This window comes from Bactrocera tryoni, chromosome 3, assembly GCF_016617805.1.
Source record: "Bactrocera tryoni isolate S06 chromosome 3, CSIRO_BtryS06_freeze2, whole genome shotgun sequence".
Taxonomy (NCBI): Eukaryota; Metazoa; Arthropoda; class Insecta; order Diptera; family Tephritidae; genus Bactrocera; species Bactrocera tryoni.
In genome coordinates this window covers 38,267,035-38,280,961 of record NC_052501.1, presented here as the reverse complement: position 1 = coordinate 38,280,961, position 13,927 = coordinate 38,267,035, and the positions used below count along the sequence as shown (strand labels likewise).

Below are 13,927 nucleotides of genomic sequence, written 5' to 3'. Positions count from 1 at the left end.
TGGTTAAACGCATGCAAAAGTGTATAGATCTTAATGGAGAATATGGCATTTTCTCCTTAAAAGCTGCTCATTTGTCGCAGCCGATATTGGACCACTACACAATAAATATATGTAGCTGCCATTACATACAAACTTATCCGTCAGACTAACCTCCTTGTATGAACATCTTTTTCATTTTACAAAGTTTCTTCACGAATTTTGGCGTGGATTATTGTTCAAGGCAACATTATAATCTCCCAAAAATTGTTCAGACCGGATTACTATAGCATACTATATATATATTATACAGTATACTGATGGATTAGAATGAAACCCTTTTATGGAAAACGCTTTTAATTTAAAAGGGTCAAGAAGGATATTATAGCTTCGGTAAAACGCTTTCTTTTTTTTTTTGTACCTAGGCGTTGCCAACATAGTAGGTCCCTTAAAAATAAAATAAAATTATTTATAAGATATAAACCACATTTCTTATTATTAATATTAGAGTGCATATTTTGCAATATATTTTTTTACTTTTCGCCAGCATTTTGTACACAAAATTGAAAAAAAATAATGTTTTTTTGTTTTAGAATCAATATTTGAGGTCTGCAATTTTGTATGTAAATAATAAAGTGTAGGATTTTAGGATTTTTATTTGTTTCCCAACAAATCTATTAAATTATTTTTCGACGCTCTGGACTGGGTTACAACCACTTTTATCACCACTAAAAATAACTACGATTAAAATTTTCTTATTTCAAAAATAATCTTCGTTGAAAAAATTCAAGAATACACTGCTGAAGCTTTGAATGAATTTACGGTCTTAATTTTTTTTACACATTGATTCACATTTTACCATCGATTCCCAGAATTATTTTTAAAATCGTCGTGTTCGCTCGGTAATTTAGAGAAAAATTGGTTTTTCTACGAAAAGTTCAAGGTTCACTAGTACGCCAGTATCTAAATTCCGTAACTCATTTTAAATTTTTACTAATATAAACACCTTTACAAATATATATATCGAAGCAATTAACAACGTCTCTCTCTTTTCCCTTTGTTACAGGTTTTTACGCCAGTTCGTATTTATTTGCTAATCGCAAAGGTGCCCACAAAGGTAAGCAACTGTCAAATATAATACTTTATTTTAAGTAAACTTCCCAATTTGTATTTCCAACGTCATTTGAATGAATTTACGAGCATTTAACTGTTTACTTCAGATCGAATGTCACTTTCACTACTTGGACATACAGGCAGTGGAAAGCAAAAAGTCAACACACTTCTCAATCATCACAAATGATCGTCCGTATTCATTTGCAACGAGCTTCGATGCGGGTAGCTTCAGTGCGGTAAGTACAGCTAATAGCCGAGTTCAGCTAGAGTATACTTAATTGAAGATTGACTTTTCAATTTGCATTTTTAATTACAGAACGCTGACGTTATACTCACCGATTTGGCATCGGCAATTAAGCACATTTTCCCAACAGTTCCTCTCAAGTACATCATAAGAAAAGTAAGTAAGCGATATAAATACATACATGCATGTAGGAAACTAAGAAATAAGTTTTTGTTTTTATAATTACACACATCCATGTATATGCTCATATATGTATACATGTGAGTTGGAGCATGAAGATTGTGGTGCCCGCTCATAAACTGTTAATTGATGTATAAAAATTAGGTCAAATGACTTTGGAGTGCCGGGTGCAAATGCGTGGAGAAATGTGCATTTATGTAAATGACAATTAGTAATTATTATGCTCGACTCAGGAGTGTATGCAGTTGCAAGTGTTTGTGCTTCATTATTGGAAAGACAAGTACTAGTGATTGCGCTGTGGCTCCCTGAAAGCAATTGTGATTTGCCAATGAAGTAAGTTGAAGTTCGCTCGGCACGTACTTGAATGCCACCTTTTAACGTGGAGCAAGCCCTGTCGAAGTTGCGCGTCAGCTTAAACTCGCGCCAAGCACAAATTGGAATTAGCATTTTCACTTGTTTTTTTCATGCCTTCTTACACTTTCCTTTTCGCTATTATACGATGGTTATGTTTGCATGTACGTGTAGCTGTTAAGTGCAGTATTTACATATGATGCCTTATTGGCATGTACGTGCCGGGTTTAGTGGTCGGAAATGTGCCGGTGTTACTGTCTCAAATTGTGCGTTTATCTACTTGAATGTTGCTCTATGGTTCACTGTATACGACCCAGAACTCACGGCTTATGGTATACGCAAAGCTATATGGTTTGCTTTTGATTATTTTGCTTTGTCATCGTTGTCGGCGTAAACTTCTTATTGAGTTCATACCCGCTATTTGTAACCTTTTATTAATTCGTTTGAGCGCGTGTGCAAATATTTTTCTGTTAACAAATACACATATACCATTCCTTCGTCAGCATCTCATAAAATACTCATAGTTATTTTCAACTGGTAGCAGATTGTTTGTAATTATGTTGAATTAAGAACTCGAAAGTGCAGGGTAGAATGTAAGAGGGTCTCGTGAACTACTTAGTCTCAACATACATATGTAGTTCCTTTTGCCACAAAAAACGACGAAAACCAATTTTAAAAATTATTTTAAGCAAAGCGAGGTGGAAACATGTCGACAGAATCGACTGGCATCGATATTAGCTGCTTCAACAGATTTGTGGTAGGCTCAAAGCTTTTGGTCTATAAATGGCGGTGTTTTAATCCTTAAACTGTTCAAGTGGAATCGCCATTGATCTCTATTTCTAGTTTCAGCCCCGAGACCTAATCTATCCAGTATTACGATTTGGTAATAATGGAAAATATCAAAATATTTAAATTTTGGCGGAAAGAATATTTTACTCTGTCTGAAAACATCGCTGTAATCGTTGCAATAAGCTTTGGATTTTAGAAGTAACGAGACTCAAATTATTTTAGTGAGATTTTCTGTTATTGCTTTTACTGTCACGGCAGAAAATAGCTACTGAGTTAATTGTCCTTGGGGTGCCCGAAAGTGGACGCTTAAAGCCGAGCCAAGCCGGGCCACTTTGCGCGCACCCTTAGTGAAATAAAAACCGAGATTCATTCCGGATACCAAGATTACAGTTAGAACGGTTTTCGGGCGAGACAAAACATCAAGTAGTTCAAATACAGCAATATTTGACTTTATTTACTTGTGCTTGAGTTCCATTAATTTTGGAGCAACATCGATCGATGGATGGATTGCTGAAATAACAGACCTTGTCCGGATAATATCCCGTTCAACTCCGGTAACGCAGAACCGGCTGTTGCTGGAATTGAAGCATTTGGACCCAGATATTTTCCGTTATCTGGAAATTTATCCATTTTGGTTAATGTTTGAATTAGAAAGCAAGTCAATGCTAGACTCCAACCAAAAGACCTGAATTTGAAGCGACGTCGAGTACAGATCACCAAACAAATGCTTGACAATGTAGAGCTGAGGACTCTACAATCCTCAAACGCATCACTACTGTTGACGAGACGTGTGCTTGTGAATATTACTTCAAAACTTTCTAGCAATCTAACGAATGGCAGAAAAAAAACAGATTCAGTGAAGATACTGATAGCCAACCCAGCCGAAGCTTTAACAAGTGGAATTGATTGTTGAGTCTATTTTGATTTCGATGGTAAAGATTGTATTAAAACACGTAAAATTATTTTTTTGTCGGCCAGTCATTGTTGGATGTCCCTGACTTAATGGTAACTGACACGTACGCACTTTAATTGTGAGCGAAATAATGACGAAATTGAATTCTTATCTTATAGTGAAATACACAAATTCTTAAATAAATATAAAAGAAAATTAAATAATTTCATTAGTTAGAAAACTATTCAGCTTAGATTACTCGTCTATGAAAATCGCCAACCACTTATGGGATTACATAATTATTCCAAAAAAATCTGCATGTAAAGAGCCTACTACTGTGTCGTAGGTATTTCATGTGTCTATGTCCACCTCCACTCGTTTGTTGGTCAAATATGAATATGAAGTGTGTGCCTGCACTCACAATTCAGCGCTTTGTGTTGCGAGCATGTGCAGTATGTCGAAGTTTAATTAAAGTTTAATTCAATGTTTTTTGTGTGTGAAGTTCGTCGACTTTTCACCCATTATGCTAACATGCGCCTACTTTCGTACATATGTATATACATACATAGCTATTATATACCTAATGTAAGTTAGTCATATCTGCAAGTGTACAACTACTGAACATTATGCCGTTCAGTGGAGCACCAAGCGCATAGCAGGCTACTTTCCATATTTCGTTTAGCTTTTTCGCGTTTTTTTTCAGTTCCGCTTAAAGTGGACGCTTTACTGACTAACTCTGTTCTGTTGGCTGACTCTAATAATGAATGCATGTTGTTGTACGCTTCAAATGTTAAACACAAACACACATCTATACATACAAATGCGGCTACAGTATTGCGTGTACCCGAGGACGCCAATGCAATGGGAGGCCTATATACACATGCAAATGCGAGTATTTAATTTTTGACCCACACGAGAGGAATGTAAATGGATAAGGCTGATTACTCTTATTTGCTCATACACTTAAATAGTTGAATCTGAACTCAAATTTATTATGGAATATAAAATGAGACATTTGGAAACAGAATGACTCGTTCATATTTTTTAGCTAATAATACTCTGAGCAGTGTATATACATAAGTTGGACACGAAGTTTGTAAAACTCTGAAGGATACGTCGGAGATCCTGTAACATATACATATACATATATAAATTATCAGCATAATGAGCTGAGTCAATTTAGCCATGTCCCTCTGCCTGTATATACTCGAACTAGTCTCTCATTTTTTGAGCTATCGATATGAAATTTTGCGTACGACTATTTTGACCCAAGAATTTGGTCGGAACCGCCGATATCGGACCACTACAGCATATACTTATACTTACATAGCTGTCATACAAGCTAAAAGATGAAAATAATGACCTTACATTTTTTTTTTTGAAGAAATATTTTCATGAAATTCGGCATGGATTATTGTCCGAGTCAGCAGTACATTCTCCGAAGGAATTGTTCAGATCGGCCCACTATAACAATTAGCTGCCATACAAAATGGCCGATCAAAATCAAGTTCTTTTGTATTTTTAATATTAAATGTTGCTGCAATTTTGATATTTATTTATGTTATTAAGAAATAAATAGATGTATCTCTTCTTTTCATTGTAATATTCTCCATCTAAATATTAAATAAAATTTGGAGAAAAATATTTTTATACATTGTAATAGGGATCTGAAATATGTAAGATTGTTGCATCATTATTAGAACCTTTTTGCTTCAGTTTCGACCACCGAGTGGACTAGATTCATTTGTATCCTCTATCCTGCAATCACCATTTCTATAACACAATGTTCACATATTTGTTTAAAAAAATTTAATATTTTAATGCCGCATCAAATGGTTTTCTTATTTTCCTGCCTTCGTAATTCGACAATCTCCCAGTTATATGATAAGTCACTCTCCAACCACGAAGTACTGACTTTTACAGAACCTGTCCTTAATATTTTGCCTCTCTCTTGTACACGCATCTCTCATATGTATATTGAAAGCGCAATTAAAAGTTCTGAAAAGTTTCGAATTTAAACTTGGACGTGTTTATTTCTCATAGTTTTATAGATTTGAGACACGGGCCATTGTCTTGATTAAACAACATTTTTCTAATGGGGTTCGTTTTCCGCGACTTCGTCCCGCAGAGGTCTCATAATTCCATGTAATAGTGAGTGTTGGCATTTTTTTCCCCTTCATGGCAGTCGATGAAAATTATTCCATGATTAGGATGGTTTTCACGGTTTGACGGTTCATCGTTTGCAATTCTCTCGGACTGTCGCTTAGCATTCGGAGTGAAATGATATGAACACAAAAATTCGTCCTTGTTATGGTTTAAATGCACGAAACGCTGCTCAGCAATCGCAATCGGATGGTGGATTGTGAGCTTGGGCTGCATCCACTTTGTACATAAATCTGGTATATTTAACATTTTTTATCTATAACAGGCACTTTTAAACCATTTATCGGCTTTTGAGCTTATGTGGTCTATAGGAAATTTAGAAAACCATTTACGAATGATTACTTCGTCTTACTCACAGTCGTATATTCAAAACACTCTTCCATTCTCTTTAAATACGAGTATTAACCCTTGTTCAAAGTGCCCTACCTGAAAAATATACCATAACTGTGGAACTATATCAACTTGTCTGTTGAAGATTGGGTCTGCTGTGAAGAACTTTATGAATATACAGGTAACCATAATAATTTTATTAAGGCTTTCGTCAAGTCTACAATTATAATTACGATAGCGATGGCTTACTTGTCAAGCGCCAAAAACGTATGTCATTATCATAAACCTTTTACATACACTACCCCTATCGACCTTCTCACAAATATGCTTGTATTTATATAGTATAATGTATGTAAGTACTATGTATAATTTATTGTGGAAAGCACTTTAATAACTTTTCATTTGCGGCTGATAACAACAACAAAAGCATTTATGGAAAACAAAACGCTCCTGACACATTGTTGAGCCGACAAGCAGACGGGCTGTCAACGAGATATTTTACACCGCATAAGAAAACAATTGGCAATTGTTTTACAGCAAACACTACCGCATCGTGTGAGTAGAACTAGGCAATGAAGAGCATCAAGAGAAGACAAGCGCTCTGCAAAGTGCATGCAAGGGCACAAAGGCGTAGTTAGTAAACAAAACGGGCTTTGAAGCGTTTGCTGCTCAAACAAATCTGCCACACATGCAACAAAAACAAGCGCAAACAACAATGAGCACTGCACAAAGGCACAATGGCTCGAAGGTGATACTGCCAACACAGCGTACTCTAAGTATGTAAGTACTCCCCCGGCGGCAAGCGTGCACTGCCTCCAAACCCGCACCGAAAAGACTGGGCTTCTTGAATGCTGATGACTTGATTTTTAGCACATTTGCCGGTTTCACTTTGTCAAACTGTTTCCTCTAGCCTCTTTCTCTCGCTACCTTTCCGCTCTTTGCGCTGCTTTAACGGTGGCAGTCGTGACGACACAACGGTTAATAAATTAAAAAGAGAAATAATAGTTATAATGTTGATGTTAATAATAGTAAATGTTCATAAACCAAAAAATGTGCGCATAAAATTGCAGCAAGCACGCAGCAGCACGCGAGTTGCATGTGCCTCTGTGCATGCCACCATGTACTTTCGTGATTTGTTGCGCTCGGTTGGCGCTTGCGGTGGCGTTGTTGCTGGCATTGTCGGTGGCTCTGTCTACCTCCACTTGCCGCTTGCATTGTCTGCAGTAATTTGCGGTTGAGTGAACAATTACTAAGTTCACAAATTGTTAGCTATTAATTGTTTTAATTGTTGTTGCCTTTTTTTCAACACATTCATATTCAATTAGTAGCAATTGACGAATTTAATTATTTTATTATTTAGCTTTTTAAATTGAACGAGCTACTTGTTGGAGCTACGCTTTAGCAAGGCAAATATCGACATCTCCCGAATGGAAATTTAGGGCGATACTTGACAGTTAGGAAAAACTATTAAGTGTAGGTTTAAATCCCAAAATGAGTTACTTAATAAGTTACTAAATGTGTGATACGTTCATGGTGACAATATTATTTTTAATGAATTTTCACCATTTTTGAGGAACATTTCCGGTTTGTATTTGTTTAAACAAATTTTCCTTTTCTGACTTTTCCAGTAATGTTTTAAACTCATGTAATATTTATTATTTATTTATCCTAGGAAAGTTCAGTGTTAGAACTTTTGGGATATTGCTCTTCAACTACCTTAACTTTGCCTATTTGCAGTTCTTTGAAGAAATTTAAAAATCTACTTCATTAGGAGGACTCATTCAGTTAAGGGCTATACCAGGATTTTCAAAACAGCAACCTTTAATTGACATAAAGTATTCGTCAGAAGCGTAAAACAATTAATTTGTTAGCAAAAAAAAAATAATTTTCTCTGTTCAACTCGCTTGAAAATGTGAAATGTGATTCCAAATATTTGCTTAGTAGTCACTATTCTCTATCAAAACGTCAATATACAATTGGTTTAACACTGGCTGCCTGTTTAATAAAGCCTGAAAGAGAGAACTTCGATTATTTACCCTTATTCCCCGAATTAATTGTCAAAGTTAGTTAAATGATTTCCTTTTAAGCAAAGTACATCCACACTCGCTTGTGGTGAAAACCGCTTAGACTTCATCTTAAATTACAAATTCAGTCTCTTTGGAGATGCAAATATTAGCCATCTTCGATTCGCCATTTCTCTGATCCCTGCTCTCTTATACAAAAAATAAAAAAAACATAAAAAAAGAATCAAAGTTAGGGAGTTGAACTAAGAAAGAAAAGGATGGGAAATTGTTTATTAAAAACGAAATGCTGGACTCTACTCGAAACCAAAGAAAGAAGAAATTTTCCAACACAGAAAAAACGCAACCGCTAGTATAATGTGTTGATTCGCTACTCCTTAATATCTGACTGATGGAAGACAGGAATTGAAGTCTTAAAAACCAAATCAACAGTGATGTTTATTAAACACTACTATTGCCATAACGTCGAATAAGTTTGAATTGATGCTTTGACGATTTGATACGCAAAAGAAAAATGAATCCACTTTCAGAGTACTTTAAAATAATTCATTTCAATAGAAATTTTAACAGATTTATCAGTGTGTATGTATGTTCATGTGGATTAGTAAATCTATCGACGAGTTTAGATAAGTATCTTTATATACTAACTATACCTGAAAAACTACGATATAAGTCGATACTGTATGATAAAGTTCAAGTTAAAGTTACCGTAGTTTCCAAAAACTTTGAGATTTATCATGACTCATTAGAAGCATCTTACTGTCATCGTTGAAATATGGAAAGGATCAGTGAAAACCATTTTCAAAGATCATTTGGGCCTAAGAAAAGTGAAAGCACGATAGGTTCCATTAAATGTGAATCGCTACGCGCATTGACGGCCATTCCGCAAATTGACTTTAACATGTGTCGAGAATTTCGATCTTGAGGATGCACCCTGTCCTGGAGTGCCTTTTGAAGCCGATTAAGATAGATTAAAATAAAATCGTTAGTCGATGCAAATCGTTGAATAACAACTCGAGAGATTGCTGAAATATTAAATTTCTCGAACGCAACCGCTCACGTTACACAATAAAAAAATTGTGTTTAAATTGCACTTAAAAAAAACGAAACTATTTAGTGAATGACCGAATAACTTTAATAAATAACAAGAAAAAACGTTTACTTCGGCTGCACCGAAGCTAATATACCCTTCATAGGTGTATTTCTTTTAGTAACTTTGTGTTCAGTTCCATTTTTTCGGAGTCAAATGTGAAAGTTTTCCATACAAGAACTTGATTCCGATCGTTCAGTTTGTATGGTAGTTATATGCTATGGTTAACCGATCTGACCAATTTCTTCGGAGATTACATTGTTGCCTTAGAAAATAATCTGTACCAAATTTGGTGAAGATACATTGTCAAATGTGAAAGTTTTCCATACAAGAACTTGATTCCGATCGTTCAGTTTATATGGCAGCTATATGTTATAGTGGTCCGATAACGGCCGTTTCGACAAATGAGCAGCTTCTTGAAGAGAAAATGACGTTTGCAAAATTTCAAAAGGATATCTTAAAAACTGAGGGACTAGTTCGTATATATACATACGGACGGACGGACGGACGGACAGACAGACAGACGGACATGGTTAAATCGACTCAGCTCAACATACTGATCATTTATATATATACTTTATAGGGTCTCCGACGCTTATTTCTGGGTGTTACAAACATCGTGACAAACTTAATATACCCTGTTCAGGGTATAATTAATACAATATATGATGTTTCCTAATTCACACCTGTCAACACTCGATGTGCACCGTGTGTATGTATCTGTTTGACAAAAGGGCAACGCAACAAAAATTGTGGCACTCTCCGGTTTTTTTTACCGCTTTTCTTGTCTGAAGTACTCGTGGGAGGTCATTTGTTACTTCGTACGCCCAAAACTATACAAACAACATACCACCGAGCTTCGCAATATCTGTACGATTGTTTATTCATATGTATGTATATATGCACATATGGGGAAAACTTGGATTATCTCACAAGTTTGCCGGCAGTTCTTCACCAATGTTCTTGCCCTGTGACTTTTCATGCCCACAAACGCGAACGTAAATATGTTCACACATACAAATACAATGATATACAAGTATATAGGTATGTGTGTTATAGATGTAGCTTCAAGTCGCGCCAACTTGACTGACGAAAACAAAGCTACACTTAAATTAAAACTCAAACTAAGCAAAGTTTGTCTGCCCCGATGGCGGGAGATGTGTTTACACGTGTACATATGTACTTGCATCCATCTAGCATTTCTTGTACTTTTTATATACATACATACATTTGTATATGGAATTGTATTTCTGTAAGTCTGTGCCATATTGGCTTTCGAAAAGTTGACGCCAAGCACATTCTAATAGGCACATTCACCCAGTGATACTTGCCGGCGAGTAGTTAAGAATTGACAGACGCTCGGGATGTATTTTTCTTATCTTCTCTCAAAGGTGCACACACACAAACACTGCTCGTACTGTGGTACACCCACAAGGACCGATCGGTTGCATTGCCAGCGCTTCATTAGCCGGAAATGTATGAAGTTATATATGCCGCCATTCAATCGCGTTCTACTTTCAGTATACAGGAAAGCCAATCAGTTAGTTGCGAAAACTTTATTTGTGCCGGCCCATTCATTCGCTTTAGAAACACGCTGATAATATTAACAAAGTTGTGCCAAGTTGAAAAGTGTTGTGCTACTTAGATTCTCCAAATTACGTGCCGTCCCAGATTGGGACATTTGTGTGTACCAAAGTGCTGCGCCCTCTGCTCGTTTATAAATTACATTGTTATTCAGAGTCGCCAAATTAAATGAGAATATTTCCATTGATATGTAACATGTTTGGTAAGTTTAAAGTCTCAGCACTTCACTTAATTTTTCTTCAACCGTTTATTTACGTCATAATTTTTGATTTATGGAAAGTTTTAGGGGTTTTATGTACTATACAAGAATTATCCTTATTTTTGTGGCATTTTTTCCATACTTCCGCTTGACTTCGGCGCCCCACAAATTTCCAGATAGACCCCAGTAACCCTATCACTCCTGCGTTTTGTTCTGTTGAATATAAAAGTCCTAAGTCGGACCCAACTCCGAATCGTGTAGCATACATGCAAGAATCACCGCATTAATTGAACCTCCATCTTACACTATCATCACTGGAATTGATTGCATGTTTTTTAAGGTAAACGACTACTTGGTCTACCTTCCTCCCTTTTTAGGTGCCAGGCGCCTCACATTCTCCGCCAATAAATCCACAGCAACGTTATTTACTAACTGAACGAGAACATACCGGATCTTAAAAATGTTTGACGAAGTCAAAACACATACAGCTAACAGCCCGAAAATCCGCACTCTTTCTTTCCACAATACAAAGCCGGAATGTGCCGGTCGGGTCTACTCTTGTTGTTGTTGTTCCAACGGGTACTTAGTCCCCATTAGGATGATAAGGATTAGCTAAGTTGTCGTCGACGTCATCTAACGGAAGGCCCAAGAAACGTGCTGTTTCGACAGGGTCGGGTTAAAGGGAGCGGTGTGTTAGATGAATGGGTTTGGTGGGGCATGCAAAGAGGTGGCCAGTGTCATGCGGAGACTCATTGCACTCATGACTTATATTGGTTATGTCGGGGGCTATTCTGGAGAAGTAGGAGTTTAACCTGATACAGTATCCAGAACGAAGCTGCTGAAGAGTGGTCGGGTCTACTAAATTACGCCGCTTCAATATGTTCACCTGGATCTGGTAGGGTAGGGTACAGCTGAGAAAAGAAAGTACCTGCCGGAAATTCCACTTCTGACTATTATAGGATACTTGATGTCCGTGGAAAAATATCTCCAAGATGAGACCTGCTGGCTACCAATTAAGGGGTATAACAAACTCCTCTTCAAAAAGTTTCGCTTAAGATGTTTTTGCAAAACTTACCCTTGTAGTCAACTGCTTGTAGCGAAGCTCTTCATGCCATACATTAGCAAATTCAAACAACTTCGACCGCGATCACAGTGAAGACATTATCACCTTGATGGACCCTCTACTGGTGAATGGTAACAAAACGGAACAAAAACTCGAGTCATAGCAGACTGAACTCCTGCTTATCCAGAGTAGATATTGACATTCTCAACTTATGTACTGTCAAGCTGTCGCTGCATGCCGCTAGTTGCCTCTTGATATACCTAGTGAATTCCACACAATATTTTGCATAGTCCGACCTCACCGGGAGAGCTCGTTTCTTGAACCTACCGTGATGATATCGATGACAAATAGAAGTCTTATGAATGTTCTATAAAACAACAATCCTTTTTCCTTTGGTTCAATTTTATTAAGACAGCGCTTTTTGGGACCTTGACCATGTGATGCCTTTGCTGTAAGTACTTAGTTTCTGAACAGGATTCGGCGTAGCTCTTTTAATACTAAAATCTTTCATTGATTTCCCTATATTATGTTAATTGATATATACATATGTTGTTCTCTCTTTGCAGATCGATATTCAACCGCCCGAACGTGAGGTTGTTTTCTCCGAGGAGTTTCGTCCCACAGACCCACGCAGCGTTGGCCCATGCGGTGGTTTCAGCACACAATATGCTTGCATGTGTGATTTCCATGGCGTGCCCTACAGGTGGTTCAAACAAAACTCATATGAACGACTAACATAAATTAAAATATGCAACCTTTTACTTTGCAGAGAGGAAGTCGCTTGGGATATCGATACGATTTATTTATCCCACGATACGCGCGTGCTGAATTTACGTGATTTCGATCATTTGGAACCAAAGTACGGCAACAAAATATTTTATTATGAGGAATACAACTAGTTTAATATATCTAATTGTTGTTGTTGCAGAGACTTAATGGCCATTGTGTCCGCATTGGAGTATAACACATTTTTTCGCGGTCTGAAAGCATCACATATGCGCCTCTCCAATGAGACTTTGGAGCGCATTCTACACGTGCTCAAGCGTTCAATGTGGCTGGAAGAGCTGCATTTGGAGGCGTTAGGTTTAAGGTATGGCCTGCAGTCACCCATATATGTCAAAGATCTATTACATACTGATTTTTTTTTTGGGTTTTTTTGCTAACAGATCGGATTTTCTGCATAAATTAGCTGTATCTGTGATTACAAACAACAATCCCGCAATACGTACGATCGATTTGAGTCATAATTTAATTGAGGATAAAGGTATGTTGACCGAATGTTATGTGATAAACACACATAGCGACATATAATACACACATCATTAAAAAATGCCAAGAAACTATCAGCTGAAATGCATGTAGGTCATTAACACCTGACACGCACCACAAAAGTAAACACAATTTAAAAACGCCCTTTGCATAAAACTAACTAATTAATACCCACTACTAACTACCAAGAATGAAAAAATACTAAACAGTTGTACATAGACACATACATACTTGCATTTAATACCCACTTTCATCCAACAAAAACCCTTATAAAGTACATGTGTACAACTATATGTGACCAGCGACCCTTTAAATCCAATGTAATCCAATTTAAATTACCACTCTTCCACTTTTGTAATGTAGGAGCAAGCTCATTGTGCGCCCTACTTGGAAAAATTGTGCAAGGTTTGATTTTTTGTTTTGTGTACAGTTGATGATGTATAGTTAAATGTTAAAAAAACGTTACAAGAATTTGATTTTCATTGCTTAGCAAATTTGATTTATTAAATGTGAATAATTCGGACACTCGAATATGCGAAATTTCCAGCTTTGAAGAATATATATGTATACTCATTTATTGAACAACGGCTTTAAACTTAAATATATTATTTAAATTCGACAACTGATTTAATTAAAATATTAATTACTGAAAATAATAATCGC

At 36.6% G+C, this 13,927-nt stretch overlaps 1 protein-coding gene across 3 annotated transcripts in view; it reads left to right on the top strand.

The window, feature by feature from the left end:
* Positions 1–13,927, top strand: part of LOC120772857 (F-actin-uncapping protein LRRC16A) — an 87,073-nt gene that overhangs the window by 56,500 nt on the left and 16,646 nt on the right. For 2 of the 3 annotated variants that reach the window (XM_040101675.1, XM_040101674.1), the window contains exons 3-10: positions 1,043–1,093; positions 1,197–1,325; positions 1,406–1,489; positions 12,562–12,698; positions 12,765–12,854; positions 12,924–13,085; positions 13,162–13,259; positions 13,628–13,669. In XM_040101675.1, coding sequence (XP_039957609.1) covers positions 1,043–1,093; positions 1,197–1,325; positions 1,406–1,489; positions 12,562–12,698; positions 12,765–12,854; positions 12,924–13,085; positions 13,162–13,259; positions 13,628–13,669 — 793 coding nt within the window. The remainder of the gene's footprint in view (positions 1–1,042; positions 1,094–1,196; positions 1,326–1,405; positions 1,490–12,561; positions 12,699–12,764; positions 12,855–12,923; positions 13,086–13,161; positions 13,260–13,627; positions 13,670–13,927) is intronic. The other variant, XM_040101676.1, reaches the window with a different exon arrangement.